A 27,074-nucleotide genomic window follows, 5' to 3' on the forward strand; every position below is an offset into this window, starting at 1 on the left:
CATTGTGACAACTTGCCCCTGTGACAACAAGCCCCGGTCTCCCCTATACTGTATATTTACGATGACTGGGGCTGTTCATTCTCATCCTGAGACAAATTGCTCCTCCTTAGTGAATAATCTTGGTCGTCTGAATATGAAATTTTATGTCTGCATGGTTGTATATGATCTGCCGAGCTGTGACATTGAGCAGCGTGTAAGGACGACAAACGCAATGAGAGAGAGAGAGAGAGAGAGAGAGAGAGGAGAGAGAGAGAGAGAGAGAGAGAGAGAGAGAGAGAGAGAGAGAGAGAGAGAGAGAGAGAGAGAGAGAGAGAGAGAGAGAGCAGTACCGAGCGAGTCCTCCGGTGATCTCAGAGCGCTGCGTCTCTCCTCCTCAACAATCAAAAACTGAGATTTGCTGAAAGAAAGAGATTTTCCAGCGCACTCCTCCACACATCTCCCTCGCTTCTGCTGAGCTGAGGAGAAGAGAGACGCGCGCTGAATGAACGCAGACCGTCTGCACGCGAATGACATTGTCAGCAGCGGGATTCCAGAGTCCAGTGTGAAGATGAATTGATGGTGTGTTTTCTGAGTGACAGAGGCGCAGATGGGCTTCAGCATGACTTGCCTCTGGATTTTAACTTTGGCCATCAGTGTTCACAGAGGTAAGACACGAGTATCTTCACAAGGGACCAAATGACTCTGTGCAATTCAATTCAATTCAGTGTGTCCGTCTCTCTTGCTCTGTCACACGCTCGCGCGCTTCTGAAGGTGTTTTAACTTTGTTACTATGGTAACGCTATAGGTTAAAAAGCGCTTTGTTGTATGGTCTCGTCTGAAGGTTTTTAAATAGTGGATTTTAAACGGTATCACCCACTGGTGACCTTCTGTGTGTGTAAATTCTAATAATTTTGAATGAGCAAAATTATGTTTTTTAGAGAAATCTAAATTGTATTGACTCAGTAGCTATATTTCCTTTTTTTATTAGCCTACTTACTAATTGCAGGATCATGTTTGTAACACCTCCGATCCGCCGCCGTGCATCTCGCGCTACAGTAGCCTATGTAGTGCAGGGTCTCGTGCCTCCCGTCTTGCTCGCGTGCGCGTGACTGTGCAGTAGAAAACCTTGGGACTCATCACCGGTGACGGGATATTTGACTGGGAAGAAAACACGGCGTGTGCGCGAATTTCAGTGGCTATAGATGAGGTCCGCGGACGAACGTGACTGTAGTGTAAAGTGTAGCAGTGACTGTGAAGTAAAGTCAATGAGAATGAAAAATTGGTCTTCGCTTTGCCGCCAAGAATGCATGGGAATAAATAAATAAATATATAAATACATTAGGCTAACTGAAAATAATGCGATGTATTATACATGCATCTAAATATGTAAGACATGTACACGTTACATAGGCCTAATGTAAGATATGCATGTAATTTTAACAAAATATTTAAACAACGTGTTATTACTAGAAATAAAACATTATTATGAACTAGGCTACCTTAAAATATTTCAATAGTAAACTCTTATTCAATGATATTTATAATATTTGTTATTAGTAGGCTAAATAAATAAAACCAATTATATATATATATGAATTGTTATATAGTTTATGGAGAAAGGGACATTCCCAGAATTCCCTGAATGAACACTTTTGTTTGGATTTTATTTAAAAAGTAATAGTAGCCTAATAAAAACTAATTTGTATATAATTATAAGTTATTTAGGTAACACTTTACAGTAGGGTCCCATTAGTTAATGTTAGTTAATGCATTATTAATTAACAGTGAGCAATGCATTTGTTACATCCATGTTATAAGGGTTACAACTTTTCATTGATAGTTCAGTTTAGCTGAGGTCCATTAAATAATATTACCAGATACAACTTTTGATTTTGATATGGTATTAGTAAATGTTAGAATATGGTAAGATTAATAAACTCGGTTACACTTTATTTTAAGGTTACGCAGTTACATTGTACTTAAGTGAGTACTGAGTAAAATTATGTACTTACTATAGAGTTAGGGTTTGGTTTATGCATAATTAACTGTTATTACATAGTAACGTGTAACTACGTCACCTTAAAATAAAGACACCATAAATTCTTCAGAAGTATTTTTCATTAATAGTTCACATTCACTAATGGAGTTGATGTTAACAAATGAAACCTTATTGTAAAGTGTTACTATTATTTATTACTATTTAAAATTTATTTTATTTTGTTATACATAAATGTTTTTTGCTAATGTTTATAGCATAATTTCAGTGTCGTTTGTTATCCTGTTGTCGTTGTGTGAGTAACACTGTGCTTTCTATGTATTTATCGCCAATTTGCCAATTGATGCCAATTTTGAGAGGCCTTCTATTTCTTTATTATCAGAAGAATAAAAGAACATGTATAATTTGAAGGGAAACTGCTGTTAGACTCATATCATTGGGGTCCCATGAGCTCCAAATGTAAAGACAGCAGATTCAACCTCAACAGAACATTAGAGATAATAACACAGCCATTCTGTGCTTCTTCTTTCAACCGGTGTGTCTGCAAATATCTTTAGGTGTGTAGGTGAAGATCAGAGAGTGTGTTCTCTCAGATCTCATACTTGTTAGCAGATTTTCATGTGAAGATGGTGGTATAGAGAGAGACAGAGAGGTGATGAAAGAAAGAGATTGAGGGAGGTGAGACCTGTTTGCAGGAAGTGTCAGCAACTTTCTCTGATGGAGGGATTCGGAGGAGAGAAAGAGAGAGAGAGTGATGGATTGATTTCGAGTGAGAGCACCAAGTGACACAGACATGTTGTGATGGAGGGATAGCGTGATGGAGAGATAAGGAGACAGGCCCGACTCAATCTGTCAAGGGAAGGAATGCAAAGGGAGGGAAAGAAAAGACGGAGGGAGGACAGAAGAGGAAAATGATGTTATTTTTTAATTAGTCTGCAGTATTATCGTTTAACATTCCTGGTGTGCTCTCAAGAGCCCTTGTGTAAACGCACCGTGACCATGTGACCAGACTGTACAGAAGAAAAATGCTGACCTTTTTAGATCTTTTACATTATTTGTTGGTTTTGATGTTCTTTCCAGTTTGCCTTATTGTCAAAACATTCAAGAAATAAGAGCAGAATGAATTCGTGGCAATAAGTCGCTTGCGAATACATTTTTACATACACTGTCTCTTTGAATTGAATTCAGTAAATTCCATAAGAATGACCATGCTGGGTTTTTATGTTTTATGAAAACTTTCCATAGACATAATGGTTTTTATACAAACGGTATTCTATCCATTACCCCTAAGCCTACCCATCGCAGAAAACTTTCCACATTTTCAGAAAATGACCAATAATTGAGGACTAATAATTTCCCACAAGGACACGGATTTTGGATATTGGCATCTTTGTGGGGAGCCAATAATCCTCATAATTTAGGGTTTATCAGGCCACACGCACACACACACACACGCACGCACGCACGCACACACACACACACACACACACACACACACACACACACACACACACACACACACAACCCTTTTTGTATTCTTTCACTAGGGCAGAATCAGAGTTTATTTGGGCCTATTTATGATTTATATAAATTAATTTGAAATAATTTAGCTTCAGTTTTTTACATTTTATTTTTAGAAGCAGCTGTTTGCATTCCAAGAAACCTCTATATTCCTGTTCATCTACATATATTGAACTCCCTTCAGTTCATCAACACCAGCATTACTTTCATTCACAGATGATTCAAAAAGCATTATAGTTTTATAAACAAACATTGGGACAAACATTTATTTTGCCTATACGTCACATTAGGTAAACTCGGCAATTCTGTGTGCAAAATGAGTTTGAAGGTTTGTTTATAGTTGAGTGCACTGGAATTTGCTGTTATCTGAGTGCAACAGTTCTGAAAGTAAAAAAGCCATTCTAATTTCTCCATAGTGAAATAGATTTTTAACGATAACTTATAAACCTTTAAAGGCAGCCTTACAGTGAGCTACGAAGTTGTTCATTGATATATTTGCTTCTGTTGAAGCCATAGCCCGCATTATTTGAACTTAGTTTTAAAATAATCGTGTTTAACAGCGGAATTTGTGATGAAAAACTACATTACCCATGATGCTGTACAGAAAATTACACCAGAGACTAGCAAAAGATCTTATTAGCTCCACCCACTCCCATGAAGCACTGCAAATAATGTAATCAAACTACTTAAGTATTTGAATATATATGCATATTTTGCAATAAAAAATTAAAATATATTGTTTTTAGGCTATATATAATCAATATTTTTAAACGAGTAGTTTATATTTCTCCATTTTTAATTCGATCATGCTGTTTGCAGTGCTTCATGGGATTCTAGTTCTTTCCCTCACTAAAGCCGTTGAGTACACAGTCTTGTACCTTTCTGTTTTTGTCCAATTTTCGAATACTTTTTTGCTTCAAATTAAAATTTGTGATTCAAAACAAAAATGGCCGGGGCTTATAATGCTTTCACAAATACTTTTTTAAAATCACTGGGGGAAATTAATGGAAAAAATACTTAAGGAAACAACGCCGCTAAAAAAGCGGGCGGGCACCATTCTGGAAATTTAATTTAAAAAAATTAATAAGTGAGGAGTGGAAATGTAGAACTCTAATACCTTTTAATATTAAAATTTCTCCAGAACCGTATACACTTGTGATCGGATTAGCAAAAACGCATCTAATACCAGGTGGAAACAGCAGGACCAATGTTAACTTGCTCTTGTATGCACTGTGCGATTTGTGTTGAGACATAAATGTTTAATGTGACTGATGTAAAATTTCAAAGAATATCAAAAAGGTTCATTAACATTTACTGTAGAAGTTGTGTGAAGTTATCTAGTCAGACTGGCTACTGGTTATTTCAGTCATAACTTTGTACACGTACATTTTTTTCATTCATGCACCAGTGGCATTCCAGTGTGTGAATGTTTTCCTGCAATTTTTTAATAAAGCCATAGATGAACATTTATTTTAGATGACACTTACACCAATGTGAGACAGTAAGAGAAACATTGATGCATTGCAGTTGATATTTTTAGCTATGCAAGTCTGTTTAATTACTTGCGAAACTAGTGAGCATTACATTTATTTGGCAGATGGACCAAGCAGTGTTTACTTATAACAACTACAGTGATGGAATGCCGGCTCCAAATGCCTGGATTTCTATTTATAAAGAGCTGATTGCTTTGCATAGTATATTATTATTAGTGTGCACCATGTTGCTTGACACACTTGCAATAGTTGTTTTATATATAGTCATTTGTGCATGGACTGGTATATACATATACATGTCTAATACAAGACCAGACAGTCGTTAATTTCAGTGCAGAGATGATCATCAGGAAACATCTCATTTAAATGCTTGTGTAGAAGAAATATCAGTCCCAGATCTGTCTGGGCTGGAGATCTCTCCAGTGGGTTACTGGTAGGCAGCAGTAATTTTGTTAGATGAATAACTGGGGCACAGGTGTGAAGACATACGTGCACGTTTGGACAAGAATGAGATTTTGTGGATACAGGAGGAGACTGCGAATACAGGTGTACATGCACACATACTCAAAGGCACACATGAACACACATTTGTCCAGCTATTTTTAAACTGTAACCATGTGAACACCTAGTAGTGGTATTATTCTAAGGGGTTTTGTGATACACAATGATAGCTTCAAAGAATTGTATTTATAAAGACCGGGGCGAATTGTCACAAGTAACTAGGTTTTGTGTCAAACACATACTTTAAAGCTTGTCTGTTGCTGTTTTACAATTTCAGTAAGATTTTTTTTGTTATAGTTAAAGGTATAGTTCACCCAAAAATCAATATTCTGTCAGTAATTACTCACCCGCGTGTTTACATAATTTTCCACTTAATTTACAAAATATTAATCTTTGACGTATTCACGCGTTGACACGTCACACATACGTTGTAGTGCTTTCGTTCATTAAAAAGACCTTCATTTCTGTTACAAAGATGAATGAAAGTCTTACGGGTTTGGAACAAAATGAGGGTGAGTATATGACAGATGTTTCATTTTTAGGTGAACTAACCCTTTAACCTTAAAAAATAAAAACACTGGACTTGAATTTTTATTTTTCAGTTAATGTGTATTTTATTTCAAGTCTTGAAATAAAATACACATTAACTGAAAAATAAAACTTGATAAAAAAACCTTAAACTCATTTTATTTTATTTAGATTTATTTATTTATTTTACTCTTGATGTACTAAAATAACAAAAATTAATAAAATTACAAAAACTTGAACTGAAATTAAAATTAAAATAAAAAACAGAACATACCAAATTAAAACTAATTAAATTAAATTAAATTAAATTAATTATTTTTAAAACTAATATAATATAATATAATATAATATAAACTACATAATATTGTATAAACAATACTAAAATTTATAATTTTGGTAGTACAAAATAATGTGTAAGACAGTACAGTATATTGATCAATATTGATATTCTATTCATGCAGTTTCATGAATATAATTTTTGTGATTCATAATTGTTTAATGGCTTACATTAGGCTACTGCTGTAAAGCCATTAGGTATTTTAAATACAAATATATATTTGGTGACTTTTTGAACTAATATTTACATATTTATTTGTAAGTTAGTGTTAATAACAAGTAGGTTCCCATTGTGACAACATGGGTCACAAAAGGTAAATGTTTTTTTTTTTTTTTAATGAGACTTTCAAAACCAAATTTATTCAAGAAATATTCACCGGAGTAAAAAGTTTTTTATAAAAAATTGTATACAGATTTGTATAAAAAATTACCTCAATAAAAGCGAAAGATACTGTAACTTTGATTTTGATTTTGAGAGCATGTGCTCTCAGTGTGTGCCTTCATGATCCAGAATCCCAACAGTGGCCTCTAAAGCCCGGGACACACCAACACCAAGCCAATGTCAAAGAACTAGGGGCAACGAAAGCAGACTGTTCCCAGCAAACATAGTCAGGTCCCAAAATAGATAAATAGCCCTGGATAAGATGCAGTAGGCATTTTTGAGGAAAAGTACTTCAAGTGTTGTTTCTATATGATTTTTAGGTGCTGAATCCATTTCTGCCGTATAACAAGTTGTAAACATCACTGTTTTGGCATAAACAATAAAAACAAAATGGCTGCCAAAAAAAAAAAAGTTTTAATGCATTTATTGCAGTTTAAACATTAAACATTAGAACTAAAACTATGCATTCTCAGAATATTTAAACATGTAAACAATGAAAAAACAACATTAACATGAAAGGGATAGTTTTTAATGGCTGCTGGAATTATGCCAAGGTACACTGGGAAGCATATATCAGTGGAAATATGCAATTATGCCCAGCCCGAAGGGGGGGACTTGGAATACACATGACCCCAGGGGGCTGCATATTGAGAATCACTGGGGTGTCCAGCTGCAGGTGGAATATTTCAAACCCAGGGGTGGCAAGGTAGCTTGCCGAGGGAAAGACACATGCTCAGAGAGGCTTACAGTGGACTACACACGTGGGGGTTGCCCAGAGGCCGTGTTAGGTGTCGCCCAGCCTGCAGATCTACATATGTCTGTTGGCGAGGCGCCATGCGCTAGAGCCCAAGAGGATGCCACACTCCGGGTGGAGCAGGCCGTCACATCAAGGGGGCATGGTCGACCTTGCTGCTGGTAAGCCAAAGCAATGGTGTCCACTATCCAGTGAGACAACCTTTGCTTGGAGAGAGCCTTTCCCTTCAGCTTCCCACCATGACAGACAAAGAGCTGGTCTGAAGTCCTGAAACAATGCATCCTGTCTATGTAAGTATGGAGGGTGCGTACTGGACAGAGCAGTGCCAAGGCTGGGTATGCGTCCTCCAAGGGCAGCGCTTGCAGGTTCACCACCTGGTCTCGAAAGGGTGTGGTGGGAACCTTGGGCACATATCCAGGCCGGGGTCTCAGGATCACGTAAGAGTTAGCCGGTCCAAATTCCAGGCACGCTTCGTCACCCGAAAATGCCTGCAGGTCCCCTACCCTCTTGATGGAGGCCAATGCAACCAGGAGCACTGTTTTCATTGACAGGAACTTAAGCTCCACTGATTGCAAAGGCTCAAAGGGAGCACTCTGCAGGGCAGTTAAAACCACAGAGAGGTCCAAAGAGGGAACGAGAGGAGGGCGAGGAGGATTCAGTCTCCTCGCTCCTCTCAGGAAACTGATGATCAGGTCGTGCTTTCCAATGCACTTACCATCAACTGCATCATGATGTGTGGCAATGGCGGCACCATACACTTTCAGGGTGGAGGGAGACAACCTTCGCTCCAACCCTTCTTGCAAGAAGGAAAGCACGACACTGATCGGGCCTTTCGTGGGTTCTTTAAGTTTAGAAGAACACCAGTTGACAAAGAGGTTCCACTTCAACGCATAGGCATGTCTCGTGGACGATGCTCTAGTCTAGCGGAAGTGATGGTAGCCACCACCGCTGGTGGTAGGGTACTCAAACCTGCCTCGTCCCATCCAGGAACCACACATGGAGGTTTCAAAGATCGGGACGAGGGTGCCATAGGGTGCCCCGTCCCTGAGAAAGCAGGTTCTTTCTCAGAGGAATTGGCCAGGGAGGTGCTGTCGCGAAGAGTACTAGTTCTTGGAACCAGGTGCGGTTGAGCCAATACGGGGCAACCAAAATTACCTGCTCCTCGTCCTCCCTGATCTTGCGCAAAGTCTACGTAAGAAGGCTCACTGGGGGAAAACGCATACTTGCAGAGGCCCCGCGGCCAGCTGTGCGCCAGTGCATCCGTGCCGAGCGTGCCCTCGGTCAGGGAATAAAACAGGTCGCAGTGGCAAGAGTCGTGGGAGGCAAACAGATCTACCTGTGCGTCCCCGAACTGATCCCAAATCAGATGAACCGACTGGGGATGGAGTCCCCATTCTCCAGCGAGAGGCCGAAACCGAGACATATCAGCTGCACGGTTCAGGTCCTGCAGAAGCAGTGCAGGGTGAGACGTCCAGCCAGCAACTCGAGGCAATTGACATGCCAAAGGCGCTGGGGTCTTGTCCAGGAGCCTGCGGCAGCATGTCCATTGCACATGGCGCCCTAGCCCATTATGGAGGCATCTGTTGATACAACAACATGCCAGGAAACTCGTTCTATGGGCACTCCAGCCCATAGAAAACTGAGGTTCGTCCACGGGGTGAAGGTCTGAAGGCAGTCACTGGGACTCGGAGCGTGCCTTGTTGCCATGCCCACCTCGGGACTTGATCGCGAAGCCAAAGCTGAAGCGGTCTCATATGAAGCAAGACGAGCGACGTTACTGCGGCTGCGGATGCCATATGCCCCAGGAGCCTCTGAAATAGTTTCAGTGGAAACGCACTCTTGCCCTCGAACTGACGAAGGCAAATTAGCAGTGACTGCGCGCGCACGCACATGGCGACCGAGTCGATTTCCATACCGAGAAAAGAGATCCTCTGCACGGAGCAGAGTTTGCTCTTCTCCCAGTTGACCCGAAGGCCCAGACAAGCTAGGTGCCGCAGCACTAGGTCCCTGTGTTCGCAAACCTTGTCTCGAGAGTGAGCTAGGATCAGCCAGTCGTCGAGAGGAACAAGGGCTGCCTCGACAACCTTTGTGAAGACGCGAAGAGACAGGGCTAGCCCGAAAGGGGGAACCGCGCACTGGTATGCCTGCCCCTCGAATTATATATATATATATATATATATATATATATATATATATATATACTGGTATGCCTCATTTGCATATGTAAACATGACATTTCAGAAAACTTGTAATACAAAAAATGTCTGTCTCTATGTAAGTGAAAAACTGGAAAGGTTTTATGGTGATATCTATAACTTAAAATTTTTACCCTATCCACCTGTAGTGTTTTGGCTTTGAATAATGCACCTATTGTTTCAATGACAATTACAAGAAAATGGGACCCTTATTTCAATGTTATACGGTGGATCCTTATTCAGGAGACATTGAACTTTCTAAAAATGTGGTATAACAACTTTTCCTCAAAAATGCCTACAGGGTTACACAATCTTGAAGATTCGGACCTGACTAACATTGGTCCGACGGCAACGTCGTGTCCCTGGCCAAAAATAGTCGCGGTATGACGGCATAAATCGGTAAAAATATGTAACACAGAACATTTCCTAAAAATGCATTCAGATACATGTGTGCATGTCTACAGTTATCTGAGGTTGCATGTATAATTGTTATTTTGACTTTTAGCTACGTGTAGTTCAATATATACCATGTTGTGTTTCGGGTGAGAGAGGACGTCACCATGGCGACGTCTTTTACACGTGCATTTATAGTCCATCATGACCCTCTATGAAATCAATTGTGATAAAGCTGTGCTTAATCCTTGCGTGGTTAATACTGCAATAATTAATTACATTTTTTATTAAATTAAAGTTTTAATAAGTTTTGTGAATACGTCCACTGACGTCCTTTACACGTCTATAGTATCGGGTGAGAGGACGTCACCTGGCGACGTCTTTTACACGTGCATTTATAGTCCATCATGACCCTCCATCATGGAATCCTTGTGAAATATGCAAAAGCTGTGCTTAATCCTTGCATGGTTAATACTGCAAAAATTAATTTAATTGCCCAAGTAGTTTTTAAGAGGTGTGAAGACGTCCACTGACGTCCTTTACACGTCAAGGCTGTGAATACACGTCCACTGACGTCCTTTACACATCTAGTCAAGCAAGACAGAAAAAAAAACCCCCAGGAATTATCTTTATGAAATACACGAATTGTATACAAAGTAAATATATTTACTTTATCTTGTTTAAATAAATTATAATCTCACAGTTCCCAGTGTGGTTAAGTGAATGCAAAGCCTCTGCATTTTAGTCATTATTTCAACCTGATACGTTGTGTTTTTTTTTTTTGTTTTTTTTTTTATGGAATGTATGCATGTAAAACAGAAATATATCTGGTCACCATTTATGTCTGAGTTGGATGTAATTGCCAAAACTGTGCTGCCAAGATGTAACAAAAGATCTCCCGACATTACCAAATCCCGCGATAGGTTAGATTATCTCACGAGATGTTAACGCGTTTTCCCCATAGACTCAGTCACTCCGGAACACTGAAGTTTGAACAACCACGAAGAGAGGAGGAATTGAGGCCCATATTATTAAAAATCTACTGTTGGGTACGTACATTTTGTATTATTAGATTCACGTGCTAGAGTTTTACTTGTTTGACATGAATGAACCGAAAGAAATGATGCCCACATTGTCAACTGAAATTGGCTAACGTTAACTGAGTTTGGCTAAAATTAGCTAGTAGGCTAAAAGTTGCTTTGAACTTATACAACGGTACCATAGTATAAAGTATGTTTAATGATACAGTCAAAGTTATTACTGTAAATTATTAATGTAGCCTTTTGAGAGTTTCTTTCAGAAAGTAAATTATCTGAAGTAGAATGAAATGTTTAGCTGGATTTGAACATGTATGTTTTCAGTAACTGCTTTAAAAATATTTTGTAATTTTAGAATTGCTAAACATGTCTATTCAGGGGACATCACAGCCCACCTGTCTTTATCAGAAATGTCCTGTTCACTTTCTCACTGTTACACACCTAGTTAAGGGTCTTTCTCAAGGGCACCACAGTGGTATTGAAGAGGCAGGGGAGAAATGCTGTTTTGAATTTAGCTGAAGACCATACAAATATTTTGAAAATAAGTGCATGTCATTTACCTCAAATTTTTAATTTTCATTTATTTTAAAAAGAAATATATTCTCTTCCCTTAGATGCTGTGAAGAGGTGGAGCCCACATGCTACAGACACTGAAATTGATGCAGCAATGGCAGAACACCTGAAACACACTCCAGGAAGAGCTGGGGGTGGTGGATACAAAAATGAGCCAAACAATGTGTTTAAGGGATAGTTCACCCAAAAATGAAAATTGTCATCATTTACTCAACCTCATGTTTCAAACCTGTATACCTTTCTATGCTAAACACAAAGATGTTTAGAAGAATGTTTGTAACCAAGCAGATGTCGCTTCCCATTAATAATCATTTTTTCTCCAACAATGGTAGTCAGTGGATGCTCTATTTGCTTGGTTACAAACATTCTTCAAAATATCTTCTTTTGTGTTCAGCAGAAGAAAGAAACTCATACAGGTTTGGAATTTGGTGAGTAAATTACATAACTTTCATTTTTGGGTGAACTATCTTTATATAATAATTCAGTATTTTGCAATTGGTATTTTAGTTTGGTTAACAAATCGAGAGCTTAGAATTATAAGGTTCTATCTCCGTTTATTGTAGTTTATTGAGCATCAAAGTTTTTAAACTCGGTTTATGTTTTGTGAGATGGAACCTTTTATTTTATTAATAACTACTAACAATTTTTTTTTTTTTTTTTTTTACAAAAATAACACCACACAGGCATTAATAAACACCTAATGGATCAGATTGTCAAAAACTCAATTTCAACCAAAAGTGGAGATAGAACCTTATAATTCTAAGCTCACGAAATGTTAAACATTGAAAAAAAATAAAGAGAAATTTTGGCTGTTCAATATCAATAAAATGTTGTGCTTAATCAGAACATGCTTCTTTTTTGCTTATGTTTACAAATAGAGTGTTATTGTTTTTGATGTCCACGTGATTAAAACATTTATTGACGTTCAGGTCTGACTGGACCAATTTTGGACCTTTTTAGAACCTTTGTCAAGATGTGTAGGCTAAACCTCAAGACTTGATTGTCTTTCACGATGTTACACAATAGGTGTGTGATTATTTTATATGCAGGCTTATATATACACTTAAATTATGCAGCAACACATTTAAACACATATGACGACGCATTTAGACGTCCAGGGACGCGCAGAAGAGACGTGGAATTCACGGCCAGAAGAGACGTGGAATTCACGGCCAGAAATGACGTCGGTTCAACTTCCATTTTGGAACTATTTTTCAACCATGACGGGACGTCTCGGACGGACGTCTTTTCAACGGTCATTAAACGTCCAAATGTTTGCTGGGTTGCCTCGCGTCGGCTGCGTCTCGGCCAAAAAGCTGCGCTTGAACACACCAAAGGGACTACAGGCGGCTGTCAACTAGCATGTGCGTTCTGTGCCAGTGTGTATGTAAATAACTGTCTATATCAGCAGTATCAATAGTCTGTTTTCGTCATTCAAAAAGGGAAACTGAAACTAGGACTGCAGACATACAAACAATACAGCGCTTGCTTATCATTTTTTAAATCAATCACGCCGATCCAGTCGGCTCACATTGTTATGAAAATATTAGATAGGCTCAGATAAGATGATGTAAAATTATAACAGCCTGCTGTCTGTGCCGTCCTGACTTCTTTGCTCGCTTTCTTCAGTTTCGCTTTTTTTCTCGTGCACTGACTTGTTCACTAAACTGAACAGCCAATCAGAGTTATCTCTCTCACTGAAGGCCCGATGCCGATTCAACATACTAAATCGGCTCAAAAAAACATGATGGCGTCCGACTAGAGCCAAAAACTAAGCCGACCGACGTCAAAAATGGCTCGACATTGCCCGACTGCCAACCGTCAGCTTGGTGTGTCAAGTCAAGTCAACTTTATTTATATAGCGCCTTTCACAATACAGATTGTATCAAAGGTGTGTCTCGGCCTTAACAGCTAATTGGTCTTAATTGATATTATAGATATGCATGAACTTAACTGAATGAGAATGGAAACAATGTTAGTGCTAGATCTGAGAGAGATGGACTCAGTATTCATTGGTTTCTATAAATATTCATTGTATTATTTTGTCTATGGTGTGCTATATTGATGATGTCATTACTAATGCATTGTTGTTAGTATGTGAATGTACGTGCGAGAGCACTGCAGTTATCAGCAAGGAAGAGCGGGAGGCATGAAGGGGGAATTTTTTTCTTTTTTGCGCTGTCTCTTTTTTAAGTAAATCTGTTACTATAGCAACCCTAGAAGCAGAGGCAGAGAGGGAGGGAGAAGGGGTGAACTGGGGGAGTGCGAGAGACCTGGTAACCATAGCAACTCACAAAGGGAATGGCAGAAACTTACAGAAATATATGATATGTTATAGGTTGGGAGGGAGAGGAAGGGAAAAAAGAGAGCAAACGAGGTGAGAACGATCTCAGAGAGGGACAAGAGCTAAGTGGACGGAACAAAGTACCTCAGCCAATCAGACACTCACCCTCGTCACCATTGCCCAATCAGAGAGCCGCAGGAACACAAAGCACCTTTCATGCACAAGACTGCGGACTGTAGTAAAACATGACACACGGAGAATGAATGTACATAGGATTTTGCAGAAACAGCAATACTCACCAAAAATGAATGAAGTAGTAATACAGAAGCGGTATAAATGTGCTCACTTCACATGCACATGCTTTAACATAATACAAATATTAAATTATTAGACATAAGGCAATAAGAGAAGAAATATACGAAAGATATTTTGATGCTCAGGTAAAACTTATATTTACATAGGAATTTCACATGTTTATAAAACAACAGTTTTTAGGTTTTGCTTCCAGTAGGTTTACTGCTCGCCTTAAGGTGATCTTTGACATGGTTTCATGCATTTGACATTTGCCATTGACATGTTTAAATGGATCCTGGCAATCCAGTTCTACATGAAATAGCAAGCCAATATATATGTGCTTCCTTTGTTCTAGTTCTGCTCATTGTTCTTTTAAATGTATGATAACAATCATATCAATCTCCCCCAGTGGAACCATGTTGAGGCCAAATGTAGGCCTTTGTAAAATGACATTTTTACATCATTATCATCATCATTATGAGTACCATAATGAAATTAATGAGAAAACAATTGAAAAAACAACCTAATACTGTTTCTCAATACCAAGTATTCTGATGAGCCAAATTTCATAGAAAAAGGATTTTTAGCAGTAGCATCATTCTTTATTTTCACTAATTCAGTTTTATACTGTTATCTAGAGTTGCACGATTAAACATAAACATTTGCGATCTCTATTCAAACACCCATGCAATCTCATTCCTAAATGACAACGATTCGACTGTGTCTATTAAACCTTTGACAAAATCACATCGCCATTGAGAGCAGTTATCAAGTATAGATATGAAACAGCTTCACGAACAGTCTTTTCAGTCTTCCAAATATTCATATTGTCACAGTAGTACTGGGATAAAAGTTTATAGTTTGGATTGTTAAAAACTTTTGGGATTTTTTCTAAATGTCGACAAAAAACTATTGCAAAATGACAGCGTTTCAATTAACCAATGTTATGCGACTAAAAGGTAATTTTTTCTTCTCGCGATAAGTAAAGTCATTCCAAAAATCATGGCGACAGATGGTGGTAGGTTTATGTACTATATCTCAGCCACCGCACTGGCCATTATTATTAATCGAAGGAGGCGTATGTGTGTTATCCAATCATTAATGGTAATGAAAGACCCTTATACTTGGAGCGGCTGGTGTTTCTGGGCGTTTCTCACTCATATCTGCTTCGAGGTCTTGATTATGGCATTATGGTCTTTTATGAATTTAATAAAGAACTCTGTCTTGTATTCTGTCCAACAAAATGCGTCATCTACGTCAGGTGACCTGTAAATGCGCAAAAACTGTTTCCATTGCAGTTTTGCAAAATATTTATTTTTCGAATTGCCTGAAAAACCACCTCATCCCGAGCAGTTCTCAGAGAATCTCCCCCAAGAAGAAGCAAGGCCGGAGGATCTCAGACAAATTCCATTGAGAATCCCACTAACTAAAAGAATACAACAGTTTTTATAGAATAAGGAGGTATGGCAAAAATGTCATACTGGATTACATAATTTCCCCACAATTTACCTGTTACCAGGTAAAGCAAACTTTGTTTTAATGATTACTTCATTGTTAATCACAAGGTTCAAATTTAGTCATCTGTCTAGTTTCAATTCCCAAACTTGTTATTTTTACACTCACACAACCAAAGTCAAAGGGGTATGGCAAAAATACAACATCCAAAAGCACAGGACAGAACGTTTTAGTACATTGTGTTTCAAAGTGTTATCATGTTAGGCCTAAAAAGAGAAGTAACGTTAGATGTTAGAAACATGGTTAGTTTAAAGGGGTCATATAATGGTACATGCACTTTTACTAGTTGATTGTACTGAAATGTGTGTTGGCAGTGCCTGTACACAATCATCATAAAATGATAAAAATCCATCCAGTGTTTTTTTTTTTAATCTTCTTATATGTTTCCCCCCATCTCAAATCAAGCCGTTCGATTTTGTGACGTCACAAAATCGACGCCCCTCCCACGATTGTTGATTGACAGCAGTGTTTCAACACAGACCCGCCCTCGCTCGTGAGCGAGCTGTCAATCATAGTCCGCGCGGACCAGCGTGGTCATTTTGATGTTCCTAAATCCGTACAGCTGAAGACACAGTGACTGAGTTTGTTTTCGAAGGGAATATTCCCCACGATCAACAGCAATGCTTTCATGTTTGCACAAATCATTTCACACACCAGACTGCTTTACAAACGAGGGTTAGTATAACGCTGGTTTTGCTAAGAAGCTGCTCCTGAAAAAAGGATCAGTACCAACTATTCGTGTTCCTGTTACACCTCCAGAAGAAGAAGTGAGTGTAACGTTTTATTAACCTTTATATTAATATTTATATTAATCTTTGCAAATCGCTAGCACGCTTCACGACGAATGCATCTAAGGTTTACACTCAGGGTACATTACGGCATGTTTTCTATGTACGACGTTCTCAATATAATTCATAATCCCACGTTTATAATGAACAACGCGTTATGGTTATTGTGTTACAAACGGTGTACGCACAGAACAGAGGGGCGGGGTGAGCAAAGCTCATTATCATTTAAAGACACATGCACTAAACCGGCGTGCTGAAAACAGAGCTGTTTTTGACCACGTAAAATGAGTGTTTTCTTACAATACTAATGAGAATTTTTAATTAAAGTGTATTACAAACTTTTAATTTAGACCCTAAAGAATTATATTAGCTTATACAAAAATGGCATTATATGACCCCTTTAATATACAGTTACTATTTTACTATTTTATACTATTTTATCTAACCTATTAAAAATCTACCACAGTTTCCCCTCTCTGGTCGTAATCCACGACCAATTCCGGGATTTTTAATTCTTCTAATGAATTTGTCTTTATAGTTTAAATGTAACATGTTTGGGTCTTGGTCTAAAATTGTTCTTGGTCTAGGTTTTAACTTTGTACCCCCTGCATAATTTGTTTTAATTCATGCTCTGGGCTTCATTAAAACATTAATATCTTAATAAGTTGGAAAGTTGGTTATACTATAAAGCTCTTCAACTTAATAATAATCCAGAAATTAAATATGTTTCCCAAAATCAATCTCCTTTTGAAAGTTTTTCTTTTGCTATTTTAGCAAATGGAAACACCTAAAATATATTTAATTTAGTCATTCATTCATCGCTATAGAAGTTTACCCAATTATCTATTCGGACCTAGTCCGGCAAAGTAATTTATCATCCATACTCTTATTAGAGAACAACTATTGCCACTATAAATTTTTTTTTTTAGGATCTATGATGTCTGCATTAGGATTTTAAAACCCTCCAGTTTCTTCAAAAATAGTCCCTATATTATTTATTATTTTTACAGTAATGTACCTAGTCAGTGTCCCTATACTCTACAGAATTAAGAGATTTTCCTCTTCTCAATTTACGTGTACCTGAAACATTTTCAAATGATGCAGTATTTGTTCAAATCGGTATAGTTTGATTGAAGCAAATAAAACATCAATAAACATCACACAGAATTAATTATTATGCTAAGCTTAAACCATTAGTTCGCCCACATCTTCCTCCAGGTGTGTTGATCATCTCGTTGCCCCATGGACGTTCCATCTTCACCAGGGTGACTCTTTGCGAACCGTCGCAATGGGCTTTCCCTCGCTGGCAAGGAAGGTACGTTACTAGCACATCCTTAATCCCCCACTTTATACTTCGCATTGGCGTTGGCGTTGGTGTGTTGTGTGTAGTTTAAGGTGAGATGCTTGGATGGCGGAGTCACACTCTTGCTGATAGTTGCAAGATTTTTCCTCAGAACACAACCGCACTCCACTAGACCTTGTTTGTGGAGTGAACCACAAGAACAACCTGTGAATGGAGACCTTAAGTATTTTTGTTAGTGACACATCATTTAACTCATCTGCTTGTCTGGCCGGTCATCCTTTTTTGATGAGACCTGTGAAATTTCATGTTAAACAGTAACAAGACAATATTTTATACATTTGGAACAGAATCAGTTCTGTTCGATGAAATCCATCATGACATCCGGCAAAAGGAAAAAGTTAAATATGGAGTGGACAGGGCAAGCTTGCTTGCTCTCTGCCTTCCCAAAGTTATACGCTGCGCAGGTGTGGCACTGTTTCTTTCTGCCACAACAATAACCCAGCTCAGGATAGTTAGCCAAAATCATCCATGGCCGTTATTTTATTGGGTATATTTTACCCTCTGGGATATTTTACCCTGTGGGCCCACTTAATAAATTTAGATACAGCTGTTTTGATTGACATAATTTATTTGTCTTAGAACACCATTTTTTACACACTCACTTTCACACACCAGAGATTCAGAGGTTCATACATTCTTGTCTGCCTTAGCAGTTTATGAACTGAATGGGGAATATATATATTAGGTGTGGAATACCACCAAATCTGAACGGTAACAACTTTTACGACGACAGAAACTACTGAACGTAGACACACTGTGGCATTCCCCTTGCGACAGTGTCTAAACGTTAGGACATCAATTTTCAATTGTCCGTTCAATTGAAGTTCAAGTTGAACTTCAGGCTGATACATTAGATCGTCAGGCTGTGATGGCACTCTCCTCGGTCTGGCTTTTGATCCGTCCTGCCACAAAATGTCATAATGCATGGCAAAATTGTCTTTAGTAAAAGTCTCAAGTGAATTGTCACCTTTGCACTGTCTCAGTCTCCCCATGCTGACCCCTCTCAGAAGTGTTAACTTCCTCTTTCAGGAGGGCGGCTGCAGGCCCCACTTCCTCTTTTGTTTTTCTGCAGTCATCCCACATTGTCAAGGTAGCTGTCTGAAATCTTGAACACTCAGAGAACCGCAAAAATCAAATTAAACAGCTTCATTTCCAAAAGTCTCTTCTGGTTATCAACACAGCAGTTCTTCATTTTATTAAAAAGCTTTCTCCTTCATTGTGGAAAAAAGCAAGCTTTCTTCATTGCAAAGACGCAGGAAAAAGGAGGAAAATTCCTTATAATACAGTATAATGTAAATGAAAATAATTATTTGTCTTTTCTTTTTTACAAGAAACCTAAATAAAATGACTCTAAGATGCCTGTTATGTACTTGTTCAAATCACAACTTCTATTTTAAAATCGGTCACCCAATCTCATTCTCATACTATGCACAATGCACAAAAATTAACATAAACCATTGACTCTTAGAATCTCTACAATGGATCAGTTTTTCACACTGTCTCCCACAAGGGAAAACGGGATACAAATTCTAGACACCTTCAGATAGAAAGTATAATATTTAAACACGTGCAGTTAATATCTTATTATTTATTCATCACTTACTATTTATTCATCACTTTAAGAGCACCTATTGCTCGGTTTTATATATCTCTTATAAGCATCAGTAGCCACGAGTTGCATTGGTGTGACGTCATCTCCCCTCTTCGATTGATTGGCTAGAGGAGTAGCTGTCAATCTAGAATAGTGGACCAATGGTGACACTTAAGCACGCCCCCATTTACATGAAACTCGAACTGCAACATTTGGGAAAGCAAGCGCAGAACATAAAAAGAAGAACGAAGAGAAAAACAGCACAAGTGTACAAAAGAGTAAAATATGAGCAGAAAATGCAAGAGAGCACAAAGTACAGAGTAATAAAACCAAGGAAAACACTTTTTAAGAAAGCATGACCATAAGTTTAAGTTTTGTGCAAAATAACTTTTAATGAGTTTAAAGTTTTTATTCATGCTTGTTATTTCTTGATTTACGCTTATTATATTTTGATCCGTGACCACGTTGTTTGCTATTCTGATCATTTTGGATTATTTTTTTCAGTTTGTGCAATATATTTTTACATGTGTTTTTAAATTTTTGATTCACGCTTATTATTTTTTGATCCGTCGCTGCAATACTTTAGGCGGGATATTGATCCCATAGATTTGTTCAAAAAACACTGATTCATCCAGTAATTAAATGAGTGAGTCATTGAATCATTCATTTAAATAAATTAAAAATCAAATTAAGCATTTTAAATAGCCTGCAGCAATTAACATTTTGTCAGAACCTCTAGTAAATTACGTTATTTTATTTAGTTGTCTGTTCAGAATCGTGGGAGAATTGTGATCTCTGTTTGAAAGAAAAAAGTGATGCTCCCTTTATCCAGAAATGTTATCTAAATTAATATTATTATTATTATTATTATTATATTTTATTATCTAGCTGCTAAGTGACCTTTACGTGTGACATTGGCATTCCAGAGTCTGAAAAAAATATCCATTGTATTAAACCTTTCACACAATGCTTGATGTATAAAGCCGATGCATAAATTCTTTCAATTTCATTACTCAATCTGAGCTGAACGAGTTCTCAAGAATACAGAGGTTTGCTTGAATAAGTTTAATATCTGTTTACATATTTATAATATAAAGGTGTTGTCTTTTAATTGTGTAACTGTGTAATAAGCAATGTTGTTTTATTCTGTTTATTCCCAAATTATTTCATTAATTATATCCAATTGGTTTGAGATGTCAGCATTGAAGGGTATTTGTTTTTGCTTCTAGAAGACAGTCTATTGGTTAGTTAGTCATCTAAAGTGATTTGCAGAAAATGTATTGCAGGGACAGTTCCTCCCACAGCAGCTCGGGGTTAAGTTTGTATCTCAAGGGCAGAATAGATAGAGCAGGATTAATCACTGTAATCGTGTCTCAGTGTTTGGATCATCTCTATTTGTAACTGAACTTGCAACCTTTAGGGCAGAGGTCCAGATCCATTGGCATTAGGCTGAAGGATTCCCAGAATTCTTCAAATGACAGAGAAGGAATACACAGCCCAAACTTATAAAATCAGTACATTGTTCTCACAACAGCCTCGCAATCATAGGAAGCCGAGGGGTTTTGTGCTTATGAAGTCAGCAATTGGTTTTGGGAGTGATTTCTGATGGTGCTGCAATCTCCTCCTCTGTTCTTTTTCTAACTGGCATTGTTAGTAAACTTACATTTGTTTGGCAGACTCTTTTATCACTTTTATCCAAATATATATATAGTAGTGGCCAAAAGTGATATCCAGTCTCGGACAATTTACATCTTCACCCTTAATTTAAATATTATTAAAAATGTGTTATAGATTTTGTAAGCATATTCACTCTTAAAAATAAAGGTTCCAAAAGGGGGATTTCAGCAGTGCCATAGAAGAACTATTTTTGGTTCCCCAAAGAACCTTTCAATGAATGGTTCTTAAAAGTGCCATTTCTTTCTTAGTGTGAAGAACATAAAAAATCTAAAGAACCTTTTTCCACTATAAAGATCCTTTTGTGGAATGGAAAGGTTCCATGCATGCTAAATGTTCTTAAAGGGGTCATTCGATACAAAATTCACTTTTATATGGTGTTTGCATATAAATGTGTCTTTGCAGTGTGTGGACACAACCACCATACAATGAGAAAAATCCATTAACTCCTTTTTTTTTTATCCTCAAAAAGCCTAAACACTCTCAATAATCAAGCCGTTTGGATTTTCTGAGCATTTTCTGCTCATGCTCCGCCCACTGACGGACTGTCCCATATTAGCATATTTCTGTCCTTAGCCATTTGTATAGACCTTATGCGCCAGAGAAACAAGCGTGCAGCCATCTTTAGAATATTGTTTTTGAACTTCCGGTTTTGCAGTCGTTCTTTATATTTCTATTGCATCATTGTCGAAGAATAATTAGCTAGTGAAATGGATTTACTTATTGTAGAGTTAACGAAAGTTATCACGAGCATTGTAATGTTTAAAGCAGATGTCTTAACAAATGTCAGTAGACCGGGAAGATTTTAAAATGGGCAGTTAATTCATAAATAAGTAAGATCGCTGTGGAAATACAAACCAGAAGACAAAAGACAACAAGCGTAGCGCTGAAAAGGGGTGGGGCTACATAAGGTCTGTACTGCCCACCAAGGCAGGTTGCCACGGCAGCACTTTATGTGTCTTGTGTCAACATGCCCCATGGAAGAGAGGGGTGCGGGTGAGCAGTTGCTCATTATCATTTAAAGAGACATGCACCAAAACAGGTAGCTGTGAACAGAGCTGTTTTTGAGGAGGTAAAAAGGGTGTTGTTTTACACAACCATTGAGAAATTTTAACCAAAGTATGTTAAAAACTTTACATGAAGACCCTAAAGAATCATACCAACTTGTGGAAAATGGGCATCCGATGACCCCTATAATGGAATCATCAATGCCAATAAATATTCTTCAGAGTGTTGTGTAGTTGTGCTTTGTGTCAATTGTTTTATAATGCAATGAAACATTAGACTGGGTAAACCCAGCCTGATCTGCCGGCGATTTGATTTCACCCTGCAGCTCAGGCTGGAAACCTGTACATTCTACTATCCTGCTTCCGTTACAAATTTGCGGGGACCAATCACAAACTGGCTTATCCACCTGGCGCGCTATTGGCGGGTTTAATCCAATCCAATTCCTTTAACCTCTCGACGATTCTCAATGGCTTCTTTAGTTTAGCAAACAAATCACTCGAGTGAGTGGTAAATAAAAAAAATAAAAAAATCGCTCTATGCCATTGCTGCTTCTTCAAACCGCTGATCAATGCTCCAAACCAACACGTTTGTTGACACGTTTCCTGGCTGGAGTTTTTGCTGCAAAGTACGTCACCTGGATCATTGGTCTGATTGGTTGAAGGACTATCCAATTGCGTACAGAGTCATGTGAACTATGCCCGTTGATCATGCCTCTTGTGCAGTAGAAAATACAGAGCAATACAGACTCCCCAGACTAATGTTCAATCTTAAAAGATTGAGCTTGGTCTGGTGATAGCCAGACTAATGAAACATGCCAAATTGTGGGGACGTAATTTTTGGCCAGGCTGTCAACAAAGAAATTATGAAGAACCAACAAAATATTAATAACTGATTATATTTTAGTCAATGTATGCTTTTTCCTTATTTATTTTTTTGTCAGATAAATACCTTTACCGAGTTTTTTATTCCCTCAAATTTTAAATATTTATAAAATATTTCCCTCATATTTTGATGATTTCTCTACTGTATATATATATATATATATATATATATATATATATATATATATATATATATATATTATATTCATTCAGATCACTCGTTCTTGTGACAACAAAATATATTTTTATTATAAATTAAAACCTATACTAACATTTATACATTTATTTCATACTAAATATAGTACAAATCTATTAACATATTTAGTGACATATTGCTTTAGACTTTATTTGTAGTACTTCTTTATGCACATTTCTTAATATTAAAGTGCCCCTATTATGGATTTTTGAAAATGACCTTTCATGAGTAACATAGCTCTAAAAGAATGAAAACATCCTGCAAAGTTTTAAATCTGAAAGTACACCGTATATAAAAGTTATTGTCTTTCAAAAGAAAGAGTCAACTCTTGAGTCAATGAAATGAATCGTTTTTCAAACGAGTCATAAGCCGCTTCGTTGTGACGTCAAGACAAAAAATTAGCATAATGACCGCCCACTTATTGCGCGGGAAAACTTGAACTTCAAACCGGCAGCCGATTCCTGTGGATACTGGATAGCATCATTTCGAGAAGATGCTGAGCTCTATAATGTGAAGATAAAGCCAGTTTTTTTCACTGCCTAAGGACGAGCATGTGAAGAATCAGTGGTTAAAATTCATCTTTACCACGATACCACAGCAGTATAATCCTAAACTTTTGCTGTGTTCCCTTTATTTTACTGACGACTGCTTCTCTAATCTCAGAGTTCAGTAAAGGATTCGCAAACCGCTCATGAAAGATGGTGTTCAAAATACTTAGTTTTGAGTTTTATATTGTGTAGGTCTCCTGCTAACTGTTTAACTCACAATTATTACTGTCTTACTGAAATACTTCTGCTGATTAGTTGTGGGCTACTATTACCTAAAACTGTGTCTATTAATGAAGATTTTCTGTCGTTCTCACTACTTTGAGGAAAGATTAAGCATGGAGTAAGATTTGTTTTACCAACGTTTATCTAACATCAGTCATTCACGCTAGAGCTCGGTTAATGTATGCACTGTTATTGATACAGTTTCCACATGTTCACCGCAATAAATTAGAAAAATACTCAGTAAATAAGTAAAGTACAAGTAAAATAATCGGTTTGTTTGATGGACCTGCACTTGTTAATGCTGATGCAGTTGCAACATCTCATAATGTACCTCAAACTGAGTAGTGTATAACTGAGAAACTTCCTGCTCTAGTCGTCCTTGCGATGGAGGTTTGGATGGAATAACTATTTCTTCCAGTGTTTCTTCATCGGACTCGCGCTCAGATTGATATGGTAAAATCAACATCATTGTTCGTTACTGTGTTTAGTTTACGGTGTAAGCACGGAAGTGAATTAAAATGCAATTCATCGACTGGCCGGTTGAGGCTGGATGCATAAGTGAGTCAAATCTGTATCTCCCTCCATGTTAATATGCCCAACTTTACAGCAGAAAAAAATATGTTTACAGCCTGGTGCAAAAAGTGGTTTTGGTCTATATAGCTAATTTTGACCTTCATGACAACTGTGAGGGTGGTAAATTTTTTTCAAACTCAGTTTAAATTATATTAAGCCTTAAAATTCTGCATAATTAAGGGCCTGGCCACTTGAGTGACAGGTGGATTACCGCTGATGTCACTACTAGCCGTTCGTCTGCTGTCTGTTAGCCGTCGCGTCACCTCAGCTAATTCCAGCTGCTGAACTTGCCATTTCTGCTGTGTTTATACTTTTTATTATTTGATACAATTTAATGCCGTTGGATTCCGTCGTTGTTGAGTATCGAGAGAACAACCAGTGCTGCTTTTCCGTTGTTTTCCTCTGTGAACATGCACTCATGGATGTCTGACAATTTCATTGCTTTTTGGAGTTTTCAGATTTAAAAACATCTATAGATATAGAGGCTACACTCGTTCTGCGGTACCGTTGCGTTACAGATAGACTATATATGCTTTATTTAACTTTTTAGTGTTAAATAAAAAGTACCGTCAAATGAAATCCTGCAGGTGTCACACACCCTTGAATGGGCGCGGATTTCTAGTGCATTTACTTGAACTTCTTATAACTTTAACTATTGGCTTTACTTCTTCAAGTCAGCTGTCATTTTAGCGCGATGCCAGTAGCATATAGCATTAGCTCCTTAGCTTGAGCAAACTCGATCATGTCAAGATCAACTCCACCCACGTCCCGCCTCTTTGCCCAATTTCGTTTATCCGGGAGTGACGCACGGAGACGCACTGCCAAGATGGCGACGACCGACTCCGCCCACTTTAGGCTTCAAAAACATTCTTCAGAAACCTTCGGGTGACGTCAAGGACACTACGTCCATATTTTTTTTACAGCCCATGCTCATGACATTCAGAGCTGACATTGTTATAGCAATGGGCGGTTTTGTTTTCGACACACGCGCTGCACGCGGTAGACCAATCACAACAGACTGAGCTGTCTGGCCAATCAGAGCAGAGCTGCTCGCGGAAAGGAGCGATTTAGAGAGAGTGATTCATCTGACGAGTCATTTGAGAATAATTGAAAATGTGGTGATGTACAAATGTATATTATGAGAAAATGAAACAGTTTTTTTACCTTTAATGCATGTAAACCTGTTGTAGGAGACAACATTAGGATTTTTTTTAAATAGCATAATAGGGGCACTTTAAGCCTAAAATGTGTTTTAATATCACTATTAGTAAGGATAGTGAACACTGTTTAATATCAGTCTTTTAATGCTAAATATTTAAAGTGTACCAGAAGTATTCTTGCAATAGTTCCACTTTAGCACAATCAAATATATGTAAATATATATTTTAGTTGGACCTCAGAATCACTTCCGGATAACTAAAGTGCTTTAAAGCAGTAGTTCACCTAAAAAATGAAAATTCTGTCATTAATAACTCACCCTCATGGCGTTCCAAACCTGTAAGACTTTCCTTCTTCTTTGGAACAAAAATTAAGATATTTTTTATGAAATCTGAGATATTTATGTCCCTCCATTGACAGTCTAAGCAACTACCACTTTGATGCTTTAAAAAGTTCCTAAAGAGATCATAAAACGAATCCATATGAATTGAGCGGTTTAGTCCAAATTTTCTGAAGAGACATGATCGCTTTATATGATGAACAGATTGAATTTAGGCTTTTATTCAAATATAAACATTGATCAGCGAACATAATCAGAAGTTCTACTGTGCGTGCTTGACGCATGAGAATGAACCTCATTTCTTGCAGAAGCTCAAACGTGGTGAGTAATTTATGACAGAATTTTCATTTTTGGGTGAATATCCCTTTAAGTACAAAATTTAGCAGACTTTAAGTATATCAATTTAGTCTACCAAAAGTACAATTGCAGGGTATATTTATGTTAAGTACATATGTAAATGTATTTGTAGTATACTTAGATTTCAAATACATTTTGGGTATATTTATTTTTCACTGGGGATGATATTTGATTTTATCTAATCAGCAGAAATAGATTGTTGATAAATTCCTTTTTGTTCAGATACACACACACATGTTCTGTCCCTCTGCAGTTCTACAAGTTCACATGCAGCGCACACACATGCACATGCACTCAATCACTGCTCTTTTTTATGCGCACACATACACATACACACATTAGATTTGCAAATGGAAGCAGCTCTGCTTGAATGAGTGGGTGCAGTGGAGAACCGAGAGGAAGGGAACGAGAGAAAGGGAGAGAAGATAACGAGAGATGTGATTTCCCTCTTCCTTAATGTGTCTTTTGTGTTTTTTAGCCTGTCTGTCTCTCTCAGGATACCCTCTTCTTTAGTTACCATGGTGACGGCATGCTTCCCCCCCCCCCTTCTGTCTGTCTACCTCCTTACCCCGCTTTCACGCTCACTCGTTTCTC

At 37.7% G+C, this 27,074-nt stretch overlaps 1 protein-coding gene across 2 annotated transcripts in view; it reads left to right on the plus strand.

The window, feature by feature from the left end:
* The first annotated feature begins 352 nt into the window (after positions 1-352).
* The window catches only part of kirrel1b (kirre like nephrin family adhesion molecule 1b), a 52,385-nt gene continuing 25,663 nt past the window's right edge, over positions 353-27,074 (plus strand). For both annotated transcript variants that reach the window (XM_081374262.1, XM_081374261.1), the window contains exon 1: positions 353-644. In XM_081374262.1, the coding sequence (XP_081230388.1) occupies positions 587-644 (58 nt within the window). In that variant the 5' untranslated portion in view covers positions 353-586. The remainder of the gene's footprint in view (positions 645-27,074) is intronic.

This window comes from Scardinius erythrophthalmus (assembly GCF_964197995.2).
Source record: "Scardinius erythrophthalmus genome assembly, chromosome: 9".
In the NCBI taxonomy this organism is placed as follows: Eukaryota; Metazoa; Chordata; class Actinopteri; order Cypriniformes; family Leuciscidae; genus Scardinius; species Scardinius erythrophthalmus.